At 31.9% G+C, this 20,672-nt stretch overlaps 1 protein-coding gene across 6 annotated transcripts in view; it reads left to right on the top strand.

Moving 5' to 3' along the window:
• Positions 1-20,672, top strand: part of FAM193A (family with sequence similarity 193 member A) — a 194,035-nt gene that overhangs the window by 105,505 nt on the left and 67,858 nt on the right. For all 6 annotated transcript variants that reach the window (XM_031943759.1, XM_031943757.1, XM_031943758.1 and 3 more), the window contains 3 exons: positions 11,790-11,956; positions 12,968-13,135; positions 17,581-17,815. In XM_031943759.1, the coding sequence (XP_031799619.1) occupies positions 11,790-11,956; positions 12,968-13,135; positions 17,581-17,815 (570 nt within the window). The remainder of the gene's footprint in view (positions 1-11,789; positions 11,957-12,967; positions 13,136-17,580; positions 17,816-20,672) is intronic.

Here is a 20,672-nt window from a genome sequence, read left to right as displayed (position 1 = left end):
ATTTATTTCTATTTCAGTCAAATCATTCTGAATTCACCTAACTACCATTCAAGGCGTATTCCTCAAATCTTGTCCAAAATAATAATATAAATGTGCACTCTGTGTCCTTTCTCACTACTTGGCTAATTAGTCATCCTAACCGACCATTCCTAACCCTTCCATTCCTGAAAAAAAATTATTGTGTCAAGTCTTTATTCAGTTCAGCAAGTAAACATTAAGAAATTGCAATGTTCTAGGTATACAAACAAAAAAAAAAGTTAATAGTTCCTGCTTTTTAAGTAGCTTTATACCCCACTGGATGGTGACACGGACACAAGATGGGCATATGGAAAGTAATTTCAGGAAAAAGAGCATAGGCTGGGGATAGGAGTGAAAAGGATCAGGAAAGGCCTAACTGGGAAGGGTGACATTGTAGTCACCTTTTTTGATCACAAAGAATTGTCTGTCTTTATCTTCACCTTTGATTTACTCTTCAGAAACAAAAACAAGCAAGAAATGATGGTTGTCATCTAAATCACTTGCAAGATAGTTAAGAATCTTTTTCTTTACTTGAATATTTTACCTGTGATATTTGAGTAAAAATTAGAAGCTTCTTTTATTTTGCAGAAGTGTATAACTACTGTTTTTCCCCCAGTGGGAAACAATGCTGAAACAGAATGAGGGAAAGAGTAAGAATGGTACATTTGCCTAAGATCATTCAGCTAGTGGATAGGGTACTGAGCTTGGTATCAGGAACATCTGGGTTCAAATGCAGCTTGACACTTAGTAACTATATGGACCTGAATAAGATGCTTAATCTGCCTATATCAGAGATTGATGGGCCTGTTAACCTCAAGTCTCTCTCCAGTCTGCCGCTAAAGTGCTTTTCCTAAAATGCATGTCTAATCTTGTCACCCTCTTCTCAATAAACTTCAGTGGCTTCCTGTTGTTCCCAAGAACTAATACAAAATGCTTGCTTTGGCTTTCAGAACCCTTCATAATCTAGCCCACACCTACTTTTCTGTCTTTCTCACATCTTACTCTCTAATATGAATTTATCCATCCAGTGACACTGGCCTTCAAGCTGTTCCAATAACAAGATACTTAATTCATCTCTCAACTTCAGACATTTTCTCTGGCTGTCCCCCACACAAAGAATGTTCTTCTCCCTCTGCTCTGACTACTGATCTCTCTGGCTTCTTTTTAGTGGCAATTAAAATCCTACCTTCCACAGGAACCTTTCCCCAGCCCTTCTTAATTCTGATGTCTTCCTTCTGCTATTCTGTATTTTGCTTATTTTTGTGTATTTGTTTACATATTGTTTACTCATTAGATTGTGAATTCCTTGATGGCAAGACTCTTTTGCCTCTTTGTATCCCTAACTCTTAGCATAGCACCTGTAATATGATAGGTCCTTAATATATATTGATTCATAATGCATCAGGTGGAGATAAAAATTGCATCTTCCTTAAAGGATTATGAGAATCCAATGAGAGAATATTTGTAAAGCAATTTTGTGAACCTTAAAGCACTATATAAAACACTGTATAAAATCCTACCCTAGTGTTTCTGCTGAACTTCATTCTTGCCTCACCAGTTTCCTATTAAATATTTCAAACTAGATGACATAAATACTTCTTAAACTCAACATATCCCAAAATAGAATTTAATTGTTATTCTACCAAACTCATCCTTCCATTCTCAACTGCAGTTGTAACATTAGTTTTCCCTACCTCCTTACTCTTTGACAGGTATGTAATAATTTGTACCTTACTAACTTTGTTTTTTTTTTTTTCCCTTCAGACTTTTTCCTTACCCCAGACTGTCTTTCATTATCAGTGTTTCTTTATAGCTCCTTGTTACCACAAAATGTTCTATACATATTTTTTGTTTTTGTTGTTTGTTGTTATTGTTGTTGTTGTTTGCTGAGGCAATTGGGATTAAGTGACTTTTCTGGGGTTGCACAAATAGGAAGTGTTAAGTATCTTCTGGATTTGAACTCAGATCCTCCTGACATCAGGGCTGGTGCTCTATCTATTGTGCCACCTAGCTGCCCCTTCTATACTTATTTTTACATATAGGACCTTTTTGGTTTTTTGTTTTTGTTTTTGTTTTTTTGTTACATATGCCCAGTTGTGATGTCTTTGGATCATGAGTATAAATATTTTAGTGGCTTTTCTAACACAGTCCTACCTTATTTTCTCAGATGTAGACTAATTCACAATTCCACTAACAGCATATTAATAATACATTTTACCCACAACCATTTCAATGACTATTTCCATTTTTACCATATAATACTAAGAAAACACATTCTACCAAAATCCTTTTAGGAGACAAATATCACTTCATACTCAAATCAAAAGGAATAAATCATTGACATAAACAGTAGACCAATCACACTAATGAATGTTGATGTAAAATTTTTAAATAACATCTCAGCATGGGAATTGTAGCCATATATCCAAAGAATTGCTTATTTGTATAAATCAAAAAGGATTTGTCTCTCAGCACTGGTTAAACCATGGAAAGTAATCAATATAGTCATATAAACAACAAAAACCATTTCTACATTTTTATTTTCCAAAATTAATTTTTAAAAAATCTTTAATAAAATATTATACTTATTTAAGTTTATCCCTTGGGAGCATAAGGATGGAAATACACTTATCTGACATGGTCAAAAGTATGTTTAAAATTTAAGAACTTTCTTACCAGAGAAAGAAATGTTCACTAGAGGGAAGGCTTTGACAGAATTAATAAAAGATTCTATTTGTTGTATATGTTAAATAATGAAACAATTAAATTTTTTTCCAGTAAATATTTGGTAAATACTAGAATGAACTCTCTCCTGACTACTGTTTAATATATCCTAGAAACTCTGACAATTAGTAATAAGGCAACAGAGCAAAATTAAAGATATTTGTTTTATATTATTTGAATTGTTACTAGACTTATTTGGAAAATTCCAGAGAATTATTGGAGAAAGAAATCAAAATGAATAAACATTTCATTAAAGTAGCAGAATAGAAATCAATTGACAGATCAATTATAAAAGGTGATAGGATGGTGATATGCTAGGAACCAGAGGAATTTGGATCCCACAAACCAGCCCACAGAAATTTTTGAATGTACCAGTTAAAAAGAAATAAGGAAAATCTTTTGTCGATTATTCCACCTAAGGTACAAACTGGAATAAGTAAAAAGTGTGGAGAAGAAGGAAGACTCCAAGTGGAATTCAGTTTTGCAAAAATACCCAAAGAGGGGCTCTTGGGAAAGATTATCCCAGACTGATTCAATACCCCCATAATAGCAACTCAATGTAAGGGAAGGCACTTTATTACCTTGGGATAATAAAGACCTAACCAGAACCCGATATTAGGGCTGAGCTGTTCCTAAGTCATTTGGTGAGAAAGAAGGGCCCAGTGTGGGAACAACTCAAGGTCCTGAGTGCAGTATTCTTGACCAACGCTCAGGACTCAGGCCTGACAACCATGCATTCAATAATCACAAGAAAAGATCTTGATGTTTGCACAATCTCCTTTTCCTTTCCCAAATTATTAGAGACTGTTAAGATGAGCAAACCAGGCAACTCATGGAATAAATATTATAATGAAATGCCTTAGATTGAAAAACACAGAAAGTAAACTCCAAAGTGGAGAATAACCCTACAACAAAACCAAGTAAACTTAAAAGAGAAAAAATAATGTGTCCTGGCCTCAAGGATAAGAATAACTGGAAGAAAATGAAACAGTAGATATGAAATCGAATAAATAGAGAGGAAAAAATACCAAGGAGAATTGATAGGTTAAAAGAGATAATGGAGAAACCTTTCTGAAAAATTAAAAGCCTGAAAATTAAAATGGACCTTATAAAAAACAGTGAATGATGAATCATCAAAAAAATTAAGCTAAAATCAATAGATTAAAAAATAAAAAACTGATTGGGAAAATGGCTAAAAAGAGATATAATTTATGATTTATCAAACTGTTCGAAAATCATGATTTTTAAAAAAAGGAGTCTAGATAGGAAATTTCAAGAAAATGAAAACAGCAAGCGATCGATATAGGTTATACATATACAATCATTTTAAACATTTCTATATTAGTCGTGTTCTGAAAGAAAAATCAGAACAAAAGGGAAAAACCACAAGAAAGAAAAATCAATCTTCCCCCCTCAAAAAAAATGTGAAAATAATGTTTTGATCTTCATTCATTCTCCATAATTCTCTTTCTGGATGTGAATGACATTTTCTACCTAAAGTCTATTGGAATTGTCTTGGAACACTGTATTGCTGAGAAGAGCTAAGTTTGTCATAGTTCATCATATAATCTTGTTACCGTGTACAATATTCTCCTGGTTCTCTTTACTTATTCAGTGTCAGTTCATGTTTTTCCATGCTTTTCTAAAATCGGCCTGTTTGTCATTTCTTACAATAATATTCCATTACATTCACATAACATAATTTATTCAGCCATTCCCCAGTTGATGGACATCCATTCAATTTCCAATTCCACCACCAGAAGAACTGCTACAAACTTTTTTGCACATGTAGCTCCTGTTCCCTCCTTTATGATCTCTTTGGGATATAAGCCCAATAGTGACAATAAATACTGCTGGATCAAAGAGTATGCACCGTTGTATAGTCTTTTGGACATAGTTCCAAATTCCTCTCCAGAATGGTTAGATCATCTCACCACTCCATCAACAATGCATTAGTGTTCAAGTTTTGCCACATCTCCAACATTTATCATTATCTTTGCTTGTCATCTTAGCCAATCTGATAGTAGGCTGTACCTCAAAGTTGTTGAAAAAAATGAATATTTTGTGAATTATTAGATTTCCAACAATTCTTGATTAAAAATTGCCAAAATCAGTTAACATTTTGAAATGGAAATGCAAGAGCCAAGAGAAACAAAAGTGTCCTTTGTGAGGATAAATTGTCACTGTGCTAATGGGAGAGTATTAAGGTATAAATGTTTCTCCAAACCTTAACATCTTTAAGAATCATAGGGAAAATAATAGATTGTTTGCTGTTTGGGGGAGGGGAGAAATAAGGGAAGGAGGGAGAGAAAATTTAGAACACAAAATCTTACAGAAATGAATGTTGAAAACTATGTATTGTTAGGGGAAAAATAAAATACTATTGTGAAGAATCATAGGGAAAGACAAGTATGACATAGAGCTTCTATGAGACTTTGTTCTGTTTGATGGGCTAGAGATGGCAGTGACGTGCAACAGTGTTAAGAAAGGAAGGAGGAAATAGGGAAAGGAACTTAATACTAATACATAATAGGAGTACATAAGATAAAAATCATTTGATTACAAGACATGGGAAAATATAAAACCAAATACTATGTCCTCTCATAAAAGTCTAAGTTTGATAATCTTGATATAGCCCAGTTAGGATCACCGCGTTATTTGGTTATTCCTTTATGAGCATTGTATTGTACTTTGTTTTATGTGTCTTATAGATTGATTACTCACTTGGGGGGGGGGTCTTTAATTTTGATTCCAGCTCTAAATTCTATCATCTTAAAATCTGAGCTATGGGCTAAGCTTGTGCTAGTTATCTGAAACAAAGTCCTTTTCCCTGAGAGGCAGCTTGAGGTATTGGAGCACATACAATCATAGAATCAAGAAATCCTGGATTTTAAATTCAGCCATGGCTATATCATCTAATCTCCCGTAGCCCAAGTTTTCTCATCTGGAAAACAGGGTTGCAATGACACTGGATCTAATGAGTGATGAAAAGATATGTTTAAAGTGCAATGTAAACTTTACAACATTGCATTAGTGTTAGTTATTATTCATTTAGCCATGCTTATGAAAGTAAAGTAACTGACATTTAATGAGCATTTCAAAACTGATAAGACATTTAACATTATATATAGATGTATCACAAAAGGGATTTTGCCCATAATATTACCCATCACATTCATATAATGCACGATCATTTTAAAAGCCCTTTAACATACTCTAACACTAACAGAACTATGAGAGAAGGGAGTAAGATATTTTTTTCTTTTATAAAAGAAAACAGAGAGAGAAATAAATAATTTATCCAGAGTTCCACAATGACTTCCTGGCAAAACAAAAAAGTCCCTATATACACTAAAATATATATGATAGCATTTTTCTGACTTAGCAAGGAATGTGAAACAAGGTAGATCCCAACTGATTGGAGAAGAGCTAAACAAATCATGGTACACAGATATAATGGAATATCATTACTGTGCTGAAAGGAATGAGGAATGTCATGAAAAGAGTGAATGGAAAGATTTTCTTGACCTGATGAAGAATGAAAAGATGACTCAAGAAAACAATATGCATAAGGCCTACAACATAAACATAAATACAAAAAAAGTAAATGCTGAAAAATTATAAAGAAGAAGCATGCCTCCAAAAAAGAATTATGAGAAGATAAACTCTCACTCCTTTGCAGAAGTGGGAGATACTTGAGTGAGATATATTATATTATATTATTATTAATATATTATATTTATTATTATTTACTGTTTATTTATTATTATTGTTATTTTATTATTTATTATATTGTTTATTATATTTATTATAATATATTATAAATTATATTTATTATTTATTATTTTATTATTATATTTATTATTATTTACTATTTATTATTGTTGTTATTTTATTATTTATTATATTTATTATAATATATTATAAATTTTATTTATTATTTATTAATATTTATTATTTTATTATTATATTATATTTGTTATTATTATATTATATATTTACAGACTTTTTCAATGTACTGATCAGTTATGCTGAATTTTCTTTCCATTCCCATGAAAATATTGTTATATGTGATAATTCTATGAGTGGAAAAGGAAAAATATAGAAGAACATTTTGTGATGTAAAAGGCAAATATCATTTAAAAATCATTTTAAAAGATGCTCTTTTGGGGCAAAAGCTTTTTAATTTCTGTAATTAAAATTTACTTGTCTTTGATGATTTATCTCCAATTTTTTTGATTACTTAAGGAAAAATCTTTTTTAAAGATCTCAATGGTTCTTGTCTTTTTTTTTTTTTAATATAATGTGATTTTAAGGAGCTGCCTGTGGTATTTGGTGTAAATTACTGAACTAAACAGAATTTAAACTAAATTATTACCTACTTTTCAAGGTAGTTTTTTTTATAAATGGGGAATTCCTAATCTGAAGGGGTGTGCAGATTTTTGCTGAACCCTAGATTGCTGTGTTTAGCAATTTGCTTCTGTGTCTGACTTGCCTACTCTGTTCTAGTCATCACTGTGCTAAGCTCTGGGGATATTAAAAAAAGAAAAAAAAAGCAAAAGTGTGATCATTGTCAGTAAGTTTTCAGAATTGTTTACTTAAAAGTGGGTGAGTAATTAAAACTAAAGAACAAATATCTTGAAAAGAAAAAAGAGAAGGAAAAAGAAATGATAAAAATAATTCTAATAAAAATAAGTATAAATGCAAAATTACATATCAGTTTACGTAATCACACACACACACACACACACACACACACTCCTATGCAATACTTGTTACAGAGACAAAGCCTTAAAGTAATTGGAGTGGCAAATCGTTGTTCATTGATTGTGATTCAGTAACATATTAAAAATAAATTCAAGTTAGCTGATTTAATGAAACAATAAAATTGTCAAGGATAGTTACTATGTAGAATTAGACAAAATGCCAGAATTCATTTGGAAGGATGGAATATCTTCAGTCTTAAGTAGAGATTGGACAATCAAGAGTGAAGGAATGATAGCATAATTCATAGGTTATATTATAAAGCAATATTTATCAAAACTAATTTCTATTATTGCCACAATTATCATTTGAAGAAATCTTAAGAAATTTATTTTTAGTCTTGCGGCGATCTTTAATAATTAAATATAATGTGTCACTTTGGTGGTACATGCATCTTACTAGAAAACACATATAGAGAACTAAATGAGTACTGTCTTTGTTTTAGTTGGGCTGGATGTTCATATAATTATGCATCAAGACAAACAAGGAGATGGTGGTATAGTAAAATATCTCACCACTGCAGGGACTTACTATAAAACATAAAAATTACAACATTTTCAGCTACTAGCTTCCTTTTCTAATTTTTTTAAAATTAAAAATGTAAATGTCAATACACAAAGATATGAAAATCAGTCATTGGAAATGGACAGTACTTGGACAGGTAGTTGTTGAATAAATAGAGGAATTATGTTCAGTCATCATGACTGAACAGTGGTGAGATATAAAATTACAGGTTACAAAATAAACTCAAAGGGGGGTAACTAGATGGCACAGTGGATAGAGCACTGGTCCTGAATTCAAATTCAGTTTCAGACACTTAACAGTAGCTATGTGATCCTAGGCAAGTCACTTAACACCAATTGCCTTAGCCAAAAAAAGAAAAAGAAAAGAAAAGAAAACCCTGCTATATGAAAATGTTATTACTTTTTGTGTTTATTTTGTTGTGGAGGGGTTTTTTTGCGAGGTAATTCGGGTTATGATTTGCCCAGGATCACACAGCTAGGAAATGTTAAGTATCTGAGGTCAAATTTGAATGCGGGTCCTCCTGACAATGTCTGGTACTCTGTTCACTGTGCCATATAGCAGTTAAAAAAAAAAAAAAAACTTTTTAAAAACAGTTTAAAAAAGGGGGAAGGGGAAAATCCCATTCAGAGTAATTACAAAATTAAGTGAATCCTTATGAAATGTTAAACAACATTTCATAGTTTATAGTGAAAAATTAAAAGTTTGACTGTAACTTCATCTTGAAAAATAAAACTGGTTAATATGAATAAAACATATAAATATTTATTGAATAAATAAATAAACTGCCTAATATTCAAGTTACAAAGAATAAAAATGAAGAGAGCATTACCCTCAAGAACTTTACTTTCTATCAGATATTTTACCATGTTTTAAAATTTACATTATAATTGCAATTATATTTTTATTATTAAAAAATAAAGTGAATCAAGTGTTTTTGAGAATGGCATATAAGTTTTCCAACGGGATTGTAATATAATAACATTTTACTTCAGCTTTGAATTCATTGCGAGATTATAAATGGTATTTATGCAAAAATATTCAAAGGTTACATACATTTTTGTAAAGAGCTTCTCTAAAGATTTTGGCAGGGTTGGAGGAGTTTGCTGGTATTAAGTATAGTAGGATGATTGAATGGTGTGGTGACTAATATTTACAAGTGATCAGTACATTCATAACTCTTTAATGATTATGAGAGCTTTCATTTTACTAAGTAAACTCTGATGGGGCAGTATCTTGGATAGAAAGCCTGCTAGGTGTCTTCCTAACTCTCAAGGTCTTTTTAGTTACCTCCCTTTATTAATTTGATTCTAGGCAAATCATTTGATACCTCAACACCCCAGATAATACTCTTGAATTGTTGGGTATTGGTAGTAAGAAAGTTGGCTTAATTTAGAGTTCTTTATACATCACTGAAATCAGAGGTAGAAGCCAAACAAAATATAGTCTCAAAATCCGTTAAGGAAAGAGATTCAGACACTCAGGATCTTTCTGTGTATCATCTTCCAGCCATCTTTTATTTTTCATTCTTATTATGTATTTTCATTTAGTGCTTTTTTTGAATAAGTTGTTTCAGCTTTTTTCATTGCTTTTTTCTAGGTGAATTAAACTTTATAGAGTTCTTCTTTCTCAGTCTGTTGTATTCTACTGGTCTATAGTCTACTATGTATTTCCATTGCTTCTAGATTCTTTTGTTAATTTCCAGAAATATAGTATTCAGACTTTTTGATACTTATTATTTTTCTAGGAAGACCAATCATAATTTTCAGATTGTTGCCAAACTTTAGCCCCTTTGCAAAGTTTTTTTAGAGATTTGAAGTTATGTTCTTATTTTTGTCTTTTAGTTGTTTTGTTCTCTTTATATTTTCCTGTGAGAATCCATTAAGTTTATTGATATTATAAAATCTTTTCAACATTGCCTTATTTTCATTAGTCTTGAATTCTTAAGTAATATTATTCCTAATCTTATATTGTTTCAGATCTCTTTGCCTTGCTAATGTAATTTTAAAGAATTTGTGGAGATTCTTGCCATATATGATCATTCTCACTTCTGAAGTGTCATTGTTACAGTCTTATTTTTTTCCTGGAGTTTTTTTTCCACATTTTTTATCCTATTGTATTTATAATAATGGGGCCTTTTTTGTGTTTAGCTGTTTCTTTTGTCTTAGTTACTCTTCAGATGTTTTATTGAAAGAGTTCTCATCCCTTTTTTTTTCTTCTTTTTCTTTTTCATTTGGCATATTTGATATTGTTTTTAGGAAGTGCAGTTACTTATTCATAATCGTTTTCTTTTCTGTCTTGCCAAAAGTTCCACTTCCTAAATGTCTCTGGTAATTTTAGGTCATCTGTGTCCATTTCATGACTTACAGGTATACTGAAACTATAAACATTTGACATGGTAGATTTAATGAGAGCAAACTAAGATTTCCTCAAAGGCAATGCAACTTAATTTCTTCCTCTTCATTTCTGACTACTTAGTTCCTTCTTCCTCTCCCTCTTCATCTCCCTCTCCCCTCTCTTCTTCTCTCCTTCTTTCCCTCTCACTCACTCACACTCACTCACACACACTCACACACACTCACACACTCAATAGGTTTCTTATATTATGGACACTGGTTTTTTGGGGATAGGAATATTTAAACCAACTTAATTCTTTTTACTGTGAATTTCACTAAAAGGAGCTTGAGTGTTCTGGAACAGTATGATTTCTTCAGAGGAAACTATAAATTAGAGACTATATTAATAGAAAAATTCATTTGATCTTCATTTAAGACATTTTATACACCCTTTTGAAATACTTTTGTTGAACTTTAATCTCCATAATTTTGCCATTTTTGAGTCTTGTGGGATTTGGATTAATATATGAACAATCCATAGCTGAGAAAGGCCATTTTAACCATTTGTTTGGTTTGGTCTCTAATGAAAAGACTCACACAAAATAGTGAATTTCTCCAGTTATGTATCATTCTCCTCCTCTGATCTTAACATATCTACTGCAATTGTTATATTATTTCAATTGACCCTTATTCAATAATTATATCTTTTCCTGTCAGATAAGATTTTAGTTGAAGAAATTATTAAATCATATTATTATATATTAATGGATTTTTTTTCTCTCTCTGTAGTACTGTGGTTTTTACCTCCTTGAATGTAGTTCTTTGTGGAACAGAGTTTCACTTAAATGTTGGACATGACAAATTTTGTACCTGAATTCTGTCACTAAATATATGATTATGAAACCATTACCTTGTAACTATTATCTATTTTAGTCATCTGTACATTTAGGACATGTACTTTAAGTTTGGATACTTTCATTATATGCAGTCTCAGAATGCTTTAAAATAGTCTTAGTTTTGGTTACTTTGTAGTGTGCTTTTTATCCCTGTATAATTTAATGTTTATGAACATCTCCTAAGTACCCCTATGTGTTCATCTTCATGATCTCATTTTAGGAAATGAGAGATTACTCTTTAAGTTTTTGGTATGATGAGTTTTGACAGGTTTTTGTAAATGAAGGGGGGAAAGATCATGGAGGATTGTGTCATTGTTTTGGAAATTGAAAAGCAGTGGGTAATTTTTGTTTCCAAGCAAATCCTTATGTATTTAATGACAAAGCATTTGCTACATTTTCAATTTAGTTTTTTAAATAAAATTTTTAAAAATCCTAAAATATTATTTTCCTCTTTATTATTATGTCCCTTAGTAGCTATAAAATGGTTACTGTAACTTATGAATTTCTTTATATGTGTTTTTAAATCTAGAACCAAGATTTCCTTTTGCACACCCCTCTTGGAAATAGTGGATCACAGCAAGAATCCGTGGGAGGAGGGAGAATCACTGTTGGAGCACAGACGGTACCCTCTGCAGATCTCAATAATTCCACACCTTCAGATATGGGGTGTAATTGTGAGGCATGTAATGAAAGAAGGTGAGAGACATTTGTCATTTTTCTCTGGTTGCCTATCAACTACAGAGTGGTTTTGGTTCAAAAAGATCTGAGATAAATTTAGGTATGATCTATCATTAGAAAATAAAATGTTAGGTTCAGAGGAAGCTAACCATTCTCTGCTTCACCAAAACATTTGGTGCTGCCAATACTAAACATGTATGGTAGACATTATAAATACATTGTGGATTTTAATGGCAATTTTAAAAATACCATTGGCAAATATTTATCTAGCTTCTTACTATCTTCCTTGTGCTGAGTAAATAAGTCAAATATAATCTTTCTTTACAAAATGTTGTCTTTCCCATAAAGAATTTTTAAAATTTAGACCTTAATTGGAGCTGGAAATAATAAAAGCAATAGTCAGAGAATAATGAAGTCTTATAACAGGATGGAATTATGCTTATCCCATTCAAAATCATTGTTTATCATGCTTTTAGAAATATCTTGGCATAGACAGTTTTGTAACCTCTTTTTATATATATATATATATATATATATTTACTCCTTATCCTTCATTGACAAGTTCTTCCTAATGTCTAAGTGAAACCCTACTTGTTGATTTAAATTTCTTAATTTTATCCATGATATCAGACTTGTTGACTGCTGACCTTTTACTTTTAATAAATTTACATGTATTCACATCACTTTAATTAAACACTTGCTATGTTTTAAAAGCTTTATCAAGTATTGTAGGTATAAAGGCAGAAATTAAATGTTTTCTATCCTTCAACAGTCTAATAGTAGTAAGTTGATTTTCTTTTTTCTATAACCCAGAACTTTTTAACTTTTCCTCAGACATTAATTATTAAGGTTTTTGACAATATAGGGACAATTGATTATGTACTTTAGGGCCTTGTTGGCTGCAAGAGACAAAGAAAACATTTTAATCAATTATATTTTTCTATTCCTGTCCTTCAATATATCTGCTACTGATAGTACATTAGTCAATATGGTATAATAAATGTTTCATATGATTCTAATGTTTAACAGAGAAATTTCAGCAGAGACTGAACGAGAATCCCAGCAACTTCAGAATTACTGGTCAGAAGTACGATATATGGTCCGATGTATATATCGTCAAGCTGGGACCCCTTTGGCAGATGATCAAGACCAATCTCTAGTTCCTGATAAAGAGGGCATGAAAGAGCTTGTGGATAGGTATGTATTCTTTCCTTCCCTTTTTTTCCTTCCTTTTTTTGTCCTACAAAACAAGCTATTATCTTAATGGCTACTATTCTTTCTTCTTATATACTTAAAGAAACTGATTCACATCTTTTATCTCCACTACACTCTATTTTTGTTGTGTTTTTATTATTGCTATTCTGTGATCCACATTGTTGTACACATAATAAATGCTCTGTATTTTAGTGCTATGCCAAAAGTCTTGGATACAAACTCAATTGAAGGCATACATGTGCACAGTTTTATTATGTTTTGTTTTAAACGAAGTTTAAATTAGTACATATACACATAGATTGAATCTTGAATGTTGTACTTGCTTTGAGCAAACACATTTTTGTAAGACAAACTAGAAGATAAGAAATCTAAATGAGGTAGTTTTGGTAAATGACTTGCAAAACTACATGTGAACTAATATTATCATTATCATTATCTCTCATTTTTCATATTCTTAAAAATTGCCATTGTTATTGTTTTGTTGTTATCTCTATTGATAGGCAATGAAGAAAAAAAGGTAAAGGTAACTATCATGCCTCACCTCTCTCCCTTCAACTTTTTTTTCTCTTCTAAATCACTGTCCTTCCATCCTTCAGTCATTATATGGCCTGAATTTTAGAAGAGAAAAAAAAATAAGTTTTGTAAGGAGAAAAGTAAAGTGCTATTAGGTAAAAGAGGGGTTAGGTATTTTCTTCTTGGCTTGACAGAGCAGAACTAAGAGCCATTGTTAGAAGTGGCAAAAAGAGAAATTTAGACTAGAAGTAAGAAAAACTTGCTAAGTTTTATAGCTACTCAAAAGTGAAATAGGCTTCGTTGGAAGTGAGTTGGGTTTCTCTTTATCTCTTGGTTAAAAGACTGGATGACTGCTTGCTTAAATATGTTGTGGAGGAGATTCTCATTTAGGACTAAATAAGTAAGTGATTTTCTAATTAGTGTATATTGTCTTCCTCTTTGGGCTACATATATCAAGTATCAGCTTTTGATTAGCACAATGAAAGGCAAGTAATTAGCAGTAACAGCTTGAGAATGTCTATTTGAAGAAAATATTTCATAAAATGGCTTTATATTTTTCTAATGTAGCATTCCTTTTTGTGTTGGTGATCACAATGGCAACAATAATAATAATTAGTAAGTAAATAGTGCTTGAAAGTTTGCACAGCATTTTACAAATATTTTATCCTCAGCTCTGGGAGATAGATACTATTATTATACTAACTTTTCAGACAGAAACCAAATGATTTGGCCAGGATAAATTTCAAGTGAGGTCCTCAATTAAGAAAGCAGGAAGGAGAAGAGACACCTAGTAGGCTTGAGAAAAAAGGAACATTTGCAACAATATCTGTGGGCACTGCAATAGAAAATTAAACAGATTATATTGTGCAGTTGAGACTAGGTAACACAAATATGTAGTGAATTTAACTTTGAGTTAAATATATATATATATATATATATATATATATATATATATATATATATATATATATATTTAACTTTGATTACCTTAGTCTTAGATGAGTGTCAGTGGGAGTATGAGCAGTAGAAGTAGATGATGAGAGTTATTCAGGCTTGTAGTTTGATTACATATGTATGGTGATAGAACAAGAGGCAAGGAATTCAAGAATAGAGAACAATACTGGGTTGAATTCTACATTGGTTCATGGTTGAGAAAGGAGGAAAGAAAAATCAACATTTCTGTCAGCTTGAATACACACCTGAGGAATAAAAGGATTAGACACACATCTAATAAAGTATAATAGCAGGAAATGAAAACCACTTGGTCTTATGCATACATGTGTACTTCAGTATTTCAGTATATCTTCAGAAAATCCACTCTGGATTGTCTTCATTCTTTCCAAACTATTTGTTCACTCAAATTAGAGTTTCTTCATGTTTTAGTTGGCAATTTCACAATTTTCTTTATCTTAAGCATTTGTCATCCAGCTAGTATTTGTATTGTGTCTTTCTACACTATTAGGCTGGTCCATTGTTAGTCATACTTGAAGCCTTCTGGCCTTCTAAGAATCACCATGAATTTAGACCAGGTATTATTACTTTTGACATCCTAGGGTCACCACCTTATGCAAATATGAGACTTTGGAATGAGAATCAAGTAAAATTTATGTATGTTATTATTTGCTTTTGAACTGCGCAGACTCATCCCAATCCCCCCTTTCACTTTTTATATGCTGTTCTTAGAGTAGTTTAATATTAGAGTTAGCATTTCATATTTCTCCTTTCAGTGGAGTCATTTGGAGGTTTGTGGTTACAAATGTTGTATACACTGTCAGATGTAGATTTTATTTTCTATTGTCAATGGGTTTTATTTAATTGTATTTTCTTTGTTACCAGGGAAGTTTTAATGAGCATTTATTAAACATTTGTTGTGTCCCAGTCACTAAGCTAAGTTTGGGAGACGCAAAGAAAGTTTTTTTAAAAAGTGTTTTTTTAAATAATATCTCTGATCTTAAAGAAAATACATTGTAATGAGGGAAGCAACAAGCAACTAAGTATATACAAAAGTAAATTGCAGGTATTATAAAAAGGGAGAGAAACTAAGGGCCAGAGATAAGAGAGAAAAACAGTCCAGGCATGGGAGATATATATATATATATATATATGTTTTAGGAAAGGTAAAAATGTGATGTTCTCTGTGATGACTAAGAAATGTATTGAAACAAAGTGCTCAGTTTAGTTTTTATTTCATCTTCTATCTCCAATTACAAAACTATCTTCATATATGAAGATTCATATTCTTCAAAATGTTGGTACATTTTCTCCAGCCTTTCAACCTGGGGAGGCTTAGGGAATGTTGATTTTGTGAAGTGAATATCATCATTCATCAGAAATTATGGTTAACAGATATTTATTAGATTTATTTTTAAATCTATTTTAAATAGCTAATTTAGATACATTATATGTATTAGATTGAGTTTGATAGCAACATTTTTATTTTTTTCTGAGGTATTTCTGTTTCTTAAAAACTAAGGATAATTCTATTAGTGTTTATTTCTAGAATAAAAATTAATGTCCTTCTAAAAAAGGTTTAACAATATTCAATATCCCTTTTTCTTTTCTCCCTCTCCATCTACATTTCTCCCCTCCCCCCAAAAAAAAGAAAATAGGAAAAAAAAAAGATTTTGAATTACTTGACTATATTGTGGTAGGGATTTTTGAGTATTGTTTAGACTAGATGTCTTCTAAAGTCTTTTCCAGTTCAGATTTTTGTGATTCAGCTTCTTCATCTTACAGTCACTTCCTTGTGACTTTCTAGATCCATATGCTCCACTCTCCAGTGGGTTTTCTTTACCATTAGAATGTAAGCTTTACAAGGCAGGGATTATCTTTGCTTTTCTCTTTTTGTCTTCAATGCACAGTATGAAGTGCAGGATGTATAATTAGTGCTTTTTCACTCATTTATTCTTCTTTCTCATTCATGACATGATAGGTATGAATTGCAAGGAGGTAAATCAGATTTAATATAAAGCAAAACTTTTCATATTTTAAATTTATTTAAAAGGGAATGGGCTAACCAAAAAGATAATAAGTTCCTGCTTGCCTGAGGTCCTTACTTACTTAGGTCTTTAATGCATAAAATGCTGGGCCTATACAGTCAAAAGACTTGAGTTTAAATCTGGCCTCATATACTTAATAGCTTTGGGATCCTAGGAAAGTCACTTAGCCTCTATTTGCCTCAGTTTCCACATCTATAAAATGGAGTAAAAATAGTGCCTACCTCTCAGGGCTGTTCTCAGAGGCCAATGACCCTGTGTTGCTCCTTTCCTAAGTATTCAATGTGAAGAGTTGGGTTATATTTGTTATTAACTATACTGATGCTTAAATTCTGTGTTTAAAAGGGGGGGGGGGGCGCAGCTAGATGGTGCAGTAGATAGAGCACCAGCCCTGAATCAGGAGGACCCAACTTCAAATCTGACCTCATACACTTAACATTTCCTATTTGTGCAACCCTGGAAAAGTCACTTAACCCCAATTGCCTTAGCAAAAAAACAAACAAACAATAACAAAAATCCCTGCTCTTTTGCCTGAAAAATTAAACATTTTGTAGCTGTAGGTAAGTTCTAGAATATGGCAGATAAGGTGTATTGAATTGAATTAGAAGTGGTAGACCTGCATTTAACCCTTGACTTTGACATTTATAATTCCTAGATAGTTTGCTTATTTGTGTAAAGGGAACAATAATGTCTCATGTTTCTACTTTCCTCATGAGTTTATTGTGAAAAAGACATTTTGAAAGAGCTATATAAGTGTATATTATTGTGATAATATTAGTTAATTAAAAACTTGCATCTTAAAGGTAAATATGCTCATTAATTAAACAGTTGGGGACAATGGTAGATTATATTGTTGATTGTTAGCTAACTTAATCATATTAATTGTTTAATCACATTTTTTTTAATATATATGTTTAGGCTTTGTGAAAGAGATCCATATCAACTATATCAGCGATTGGAACAACAAGCAAGAGAATATGTCCTAGAAATGAAAGTTCGACTCCTCAGACATTTATCTCTGGGATCTAAAGTTAAAGCAACATCAACAATACAAGGCCCACCACAGGCACATCAATTCACCTCACTTCTGCTTGAGGAATATAGTGCACTCTGTCAAGCAGCACGCACAATCAGCTCCTTCCTTGTCACTCTGGTAAGATTGAAAAAATTGAATAGTAATTAAAAAACAAAAAAACAAAAACCTTGGATGCTTTTCATGTTTTCTTGGAGCAGCATTTCCTTGCTACTTTAAAATTTGATAGGGAGAAAATCTGATTTATATGCACATTCATGTACAGTAGTGGTCTAGTTCTCCTTAAACCAGTTTCTTTCAGATAGGTAAGACTGTATATTCATTTTGGCTTGTGCTTTGAGTCCACAAGCCCAATCCTGGCTTTTTTTTCCCCTTTGAATTGTGGTATTCCTTCTGACATTTGCTTGATAGAAGAGATTAAGGGTGAGGGTTTCAAGTTCAAGTTGATGAAAGTGGAGATTTCGTTGCCAGATGGTCTCAAGGCACATAGATAAAGCATGATGTGAAATAAGGATTAAATTTGTTTAGAATTGGTCAACAGATGCATTGTTAAGACACAGGCATTTCTCTGATTAAAGGCTTATAAATTGAAAATGTAGTTTATTAAAATAGGGAAATGGAATACTTATTTTTCTATCAAATTCAGTCAAAATAAGTATTTCTTTGTTAGAAATCTATATTTTAAAAAATCTAAAGTTTTAAAGACAGTCCTTCAGTCATACCTAAGAATTTGTTATAATGAAGTAGGGAATAGACCTGGATATCTGCCTTTAGTAGTACCTTTGTACCTATAGTGTTTACATCTTTAAGTACCCTATTTCTCAACCTTCTTCATTTTTCCATTTTTTTGACACCAACTACTTCTTTCCCCCAATAAAAAATTTGCAAAAGGGAGCACAACTAGAATGTTTTCCCCTATATACATTATGCTTTGAAGATTGCCTCTAACAGTTCTGGAAAAGTGTTCCAAGGCAGAGGTCACCAACCTCAAATCCCAATTTTGCTACTTTCCATTTGCATGATATGTTATGTAAGTCATTTAATATCTCTGGGTCTTTCTTCAACTATAAAATGAGGGGATTGGACTATATGATCTTTAAGGTCCTTCCAGATATAAATATGTATTCTGAGCCCAATCTAATCAACTCTAAATTTCATATGAAATCTGAGATGATGAGTCCCTATACTTGACTCAACCATCTTTGTTCTGTGGTAGCAGTAAAGCTGCCATGGTATAGGAAGTGGACTGATTCCAGGGGTGGAGATGACTGGCTATGTTGTATTTAGCCATATTCTCACCTTTGTTTCTTCCTTGCCCCCATCTCAGACTACCACCCCTGATTTTAAAAGGGGAAGAGTATCAATTAATAAAGTGAATTTCAATGTGTTTTCAAAGAATTTTATTTCAAAAACATGAATAAAAATTTCTGGCTAAAACTAATGTAGAATTTATGTAGTTCTAATAGGTTAACATTAACAGTTCTTTGCCTGCATAAACAGGAGGAATTATGAATAAAAGTTTGATGAACACTTATATTAATATATTTCATATCAGACCCTGAACTTCTTAAAATACTTATTTTAAGAAGTTTTTGTAGTTCATTGTCAAAAAGTTAAAAAAAAAAAACTTTTGCAATTGCCTACAATATAATCATCTCATAAAAATGAGTAAATCTTTATTTAAGTATGTCTATGATACCATCTAGAGATTAAGCTTTTCAGTCTTCCCCTTTAACCATCATACTGACATAGGTCCTTATCATAGCCAGCAGCTGTCCTGTAGAGGAGCTCTTTGTCTTGTTACTTCAGTTACCTTTGTGTCACTGTCTCCCCTCAAAATGTTCTCTGTGCTGAAAAGCCCCTGTTTATTCAATCAGGCCTCAGACATGGAGAACATTCAAGTGAGGAAAAAGGCATTCAATCATTTTTTCCCCAGAGAAATATAATTAATATATCCTTTTAAAAAAATTTTTTTTTAATTATAGCTTTTTATTTACAAGTTATATGCATGGGTAATTTTACAGCATTGGCAATTGCCAAATGTTTTGTTCCAATTTTTCCCCTCCTTCCCCCTATCCCTTCCCCCCAATGGCAGGGTGACTAATACATGTTAAATATGTTAAAAGTATAAAATTAATATATCTTTTAGGAACAAAAGTATTTTCTTTATTCTGGTGGGAAAGGTAAAATCTCGTCTCTGTGGCTGTGCTCCAGAACAAGTCATTGGTCTTCTCTGGCTCCTACCTCACATGTAAGAGGAGATGGTCAGAGACCTTTAATCTGTCACATGATTAGAGGATACAACATAGTGGTTTATAAATTATGTCTATGTGGCATCATAATAGTAGTTGTGTCATTCTAACATGTGATTTAGTAGAGTAGACACTTTTGCCTATGTAACCCATCTTCCAACTTGACATTCCTCAAACCAGTTGTAGTATATTTACACCAAAGCCTGTTCTTTTTCTTGACTTACCTTTTTATTAGTGGTACCACTATTCATCCAATCACACATTTGAAACCTCAGTTACCTCAGACTCTTTGCTTTCCCTTATAGCAAATCACTTACTACTTTTATGTCAGAAATATGTCCTACAACTATATTTATTTCCACTGTTGGCACCTCAGATTAGACCTTATTGCTAAATGCATAGACTATTGCCATAACCTTCTTATAGGTATTTTGTCTTCCACTTTTACCTTTCCCCAATCTGTACCTCACACCACTATAGAATAAACTTTTTCATATCCTTATTCTGTTTGAAGATCTTTTGTTGAGCTCTTCTTTATTCACTTCCAAGAGAAGCTAAAATTCTTTCACATGGCATCCTATTCCTTCACCTTTGAGTACCACCCTTTCTTTATATCCAAATATCTGTATCCAGTATTCCTCTCTCAAATATCCTATATTCAAGTTGCACTGTACTGTTTGTCAGCATTCAAACAAGTCCTACCCAATTATTTTAAAATCCAACTC

This window comes from Sarcophilus harrisii, chromosome 6 (genome assembly GCF_902635505.1).
Source record: "Sarcophilus harrisii chromosome 6, mSarHar1.11, whole genome shotgun sequence".
NCBI classification, from domain to species: Eukaryota; Metazoa; Chordata; class Mammalia; order Dasyuromorphia; family Dasyuridae; genus Sarcophilus; species Sarcophilus harrisii.
This window is presented reverse-complemented; position numbering and strand designations above follow the sequence as displayed.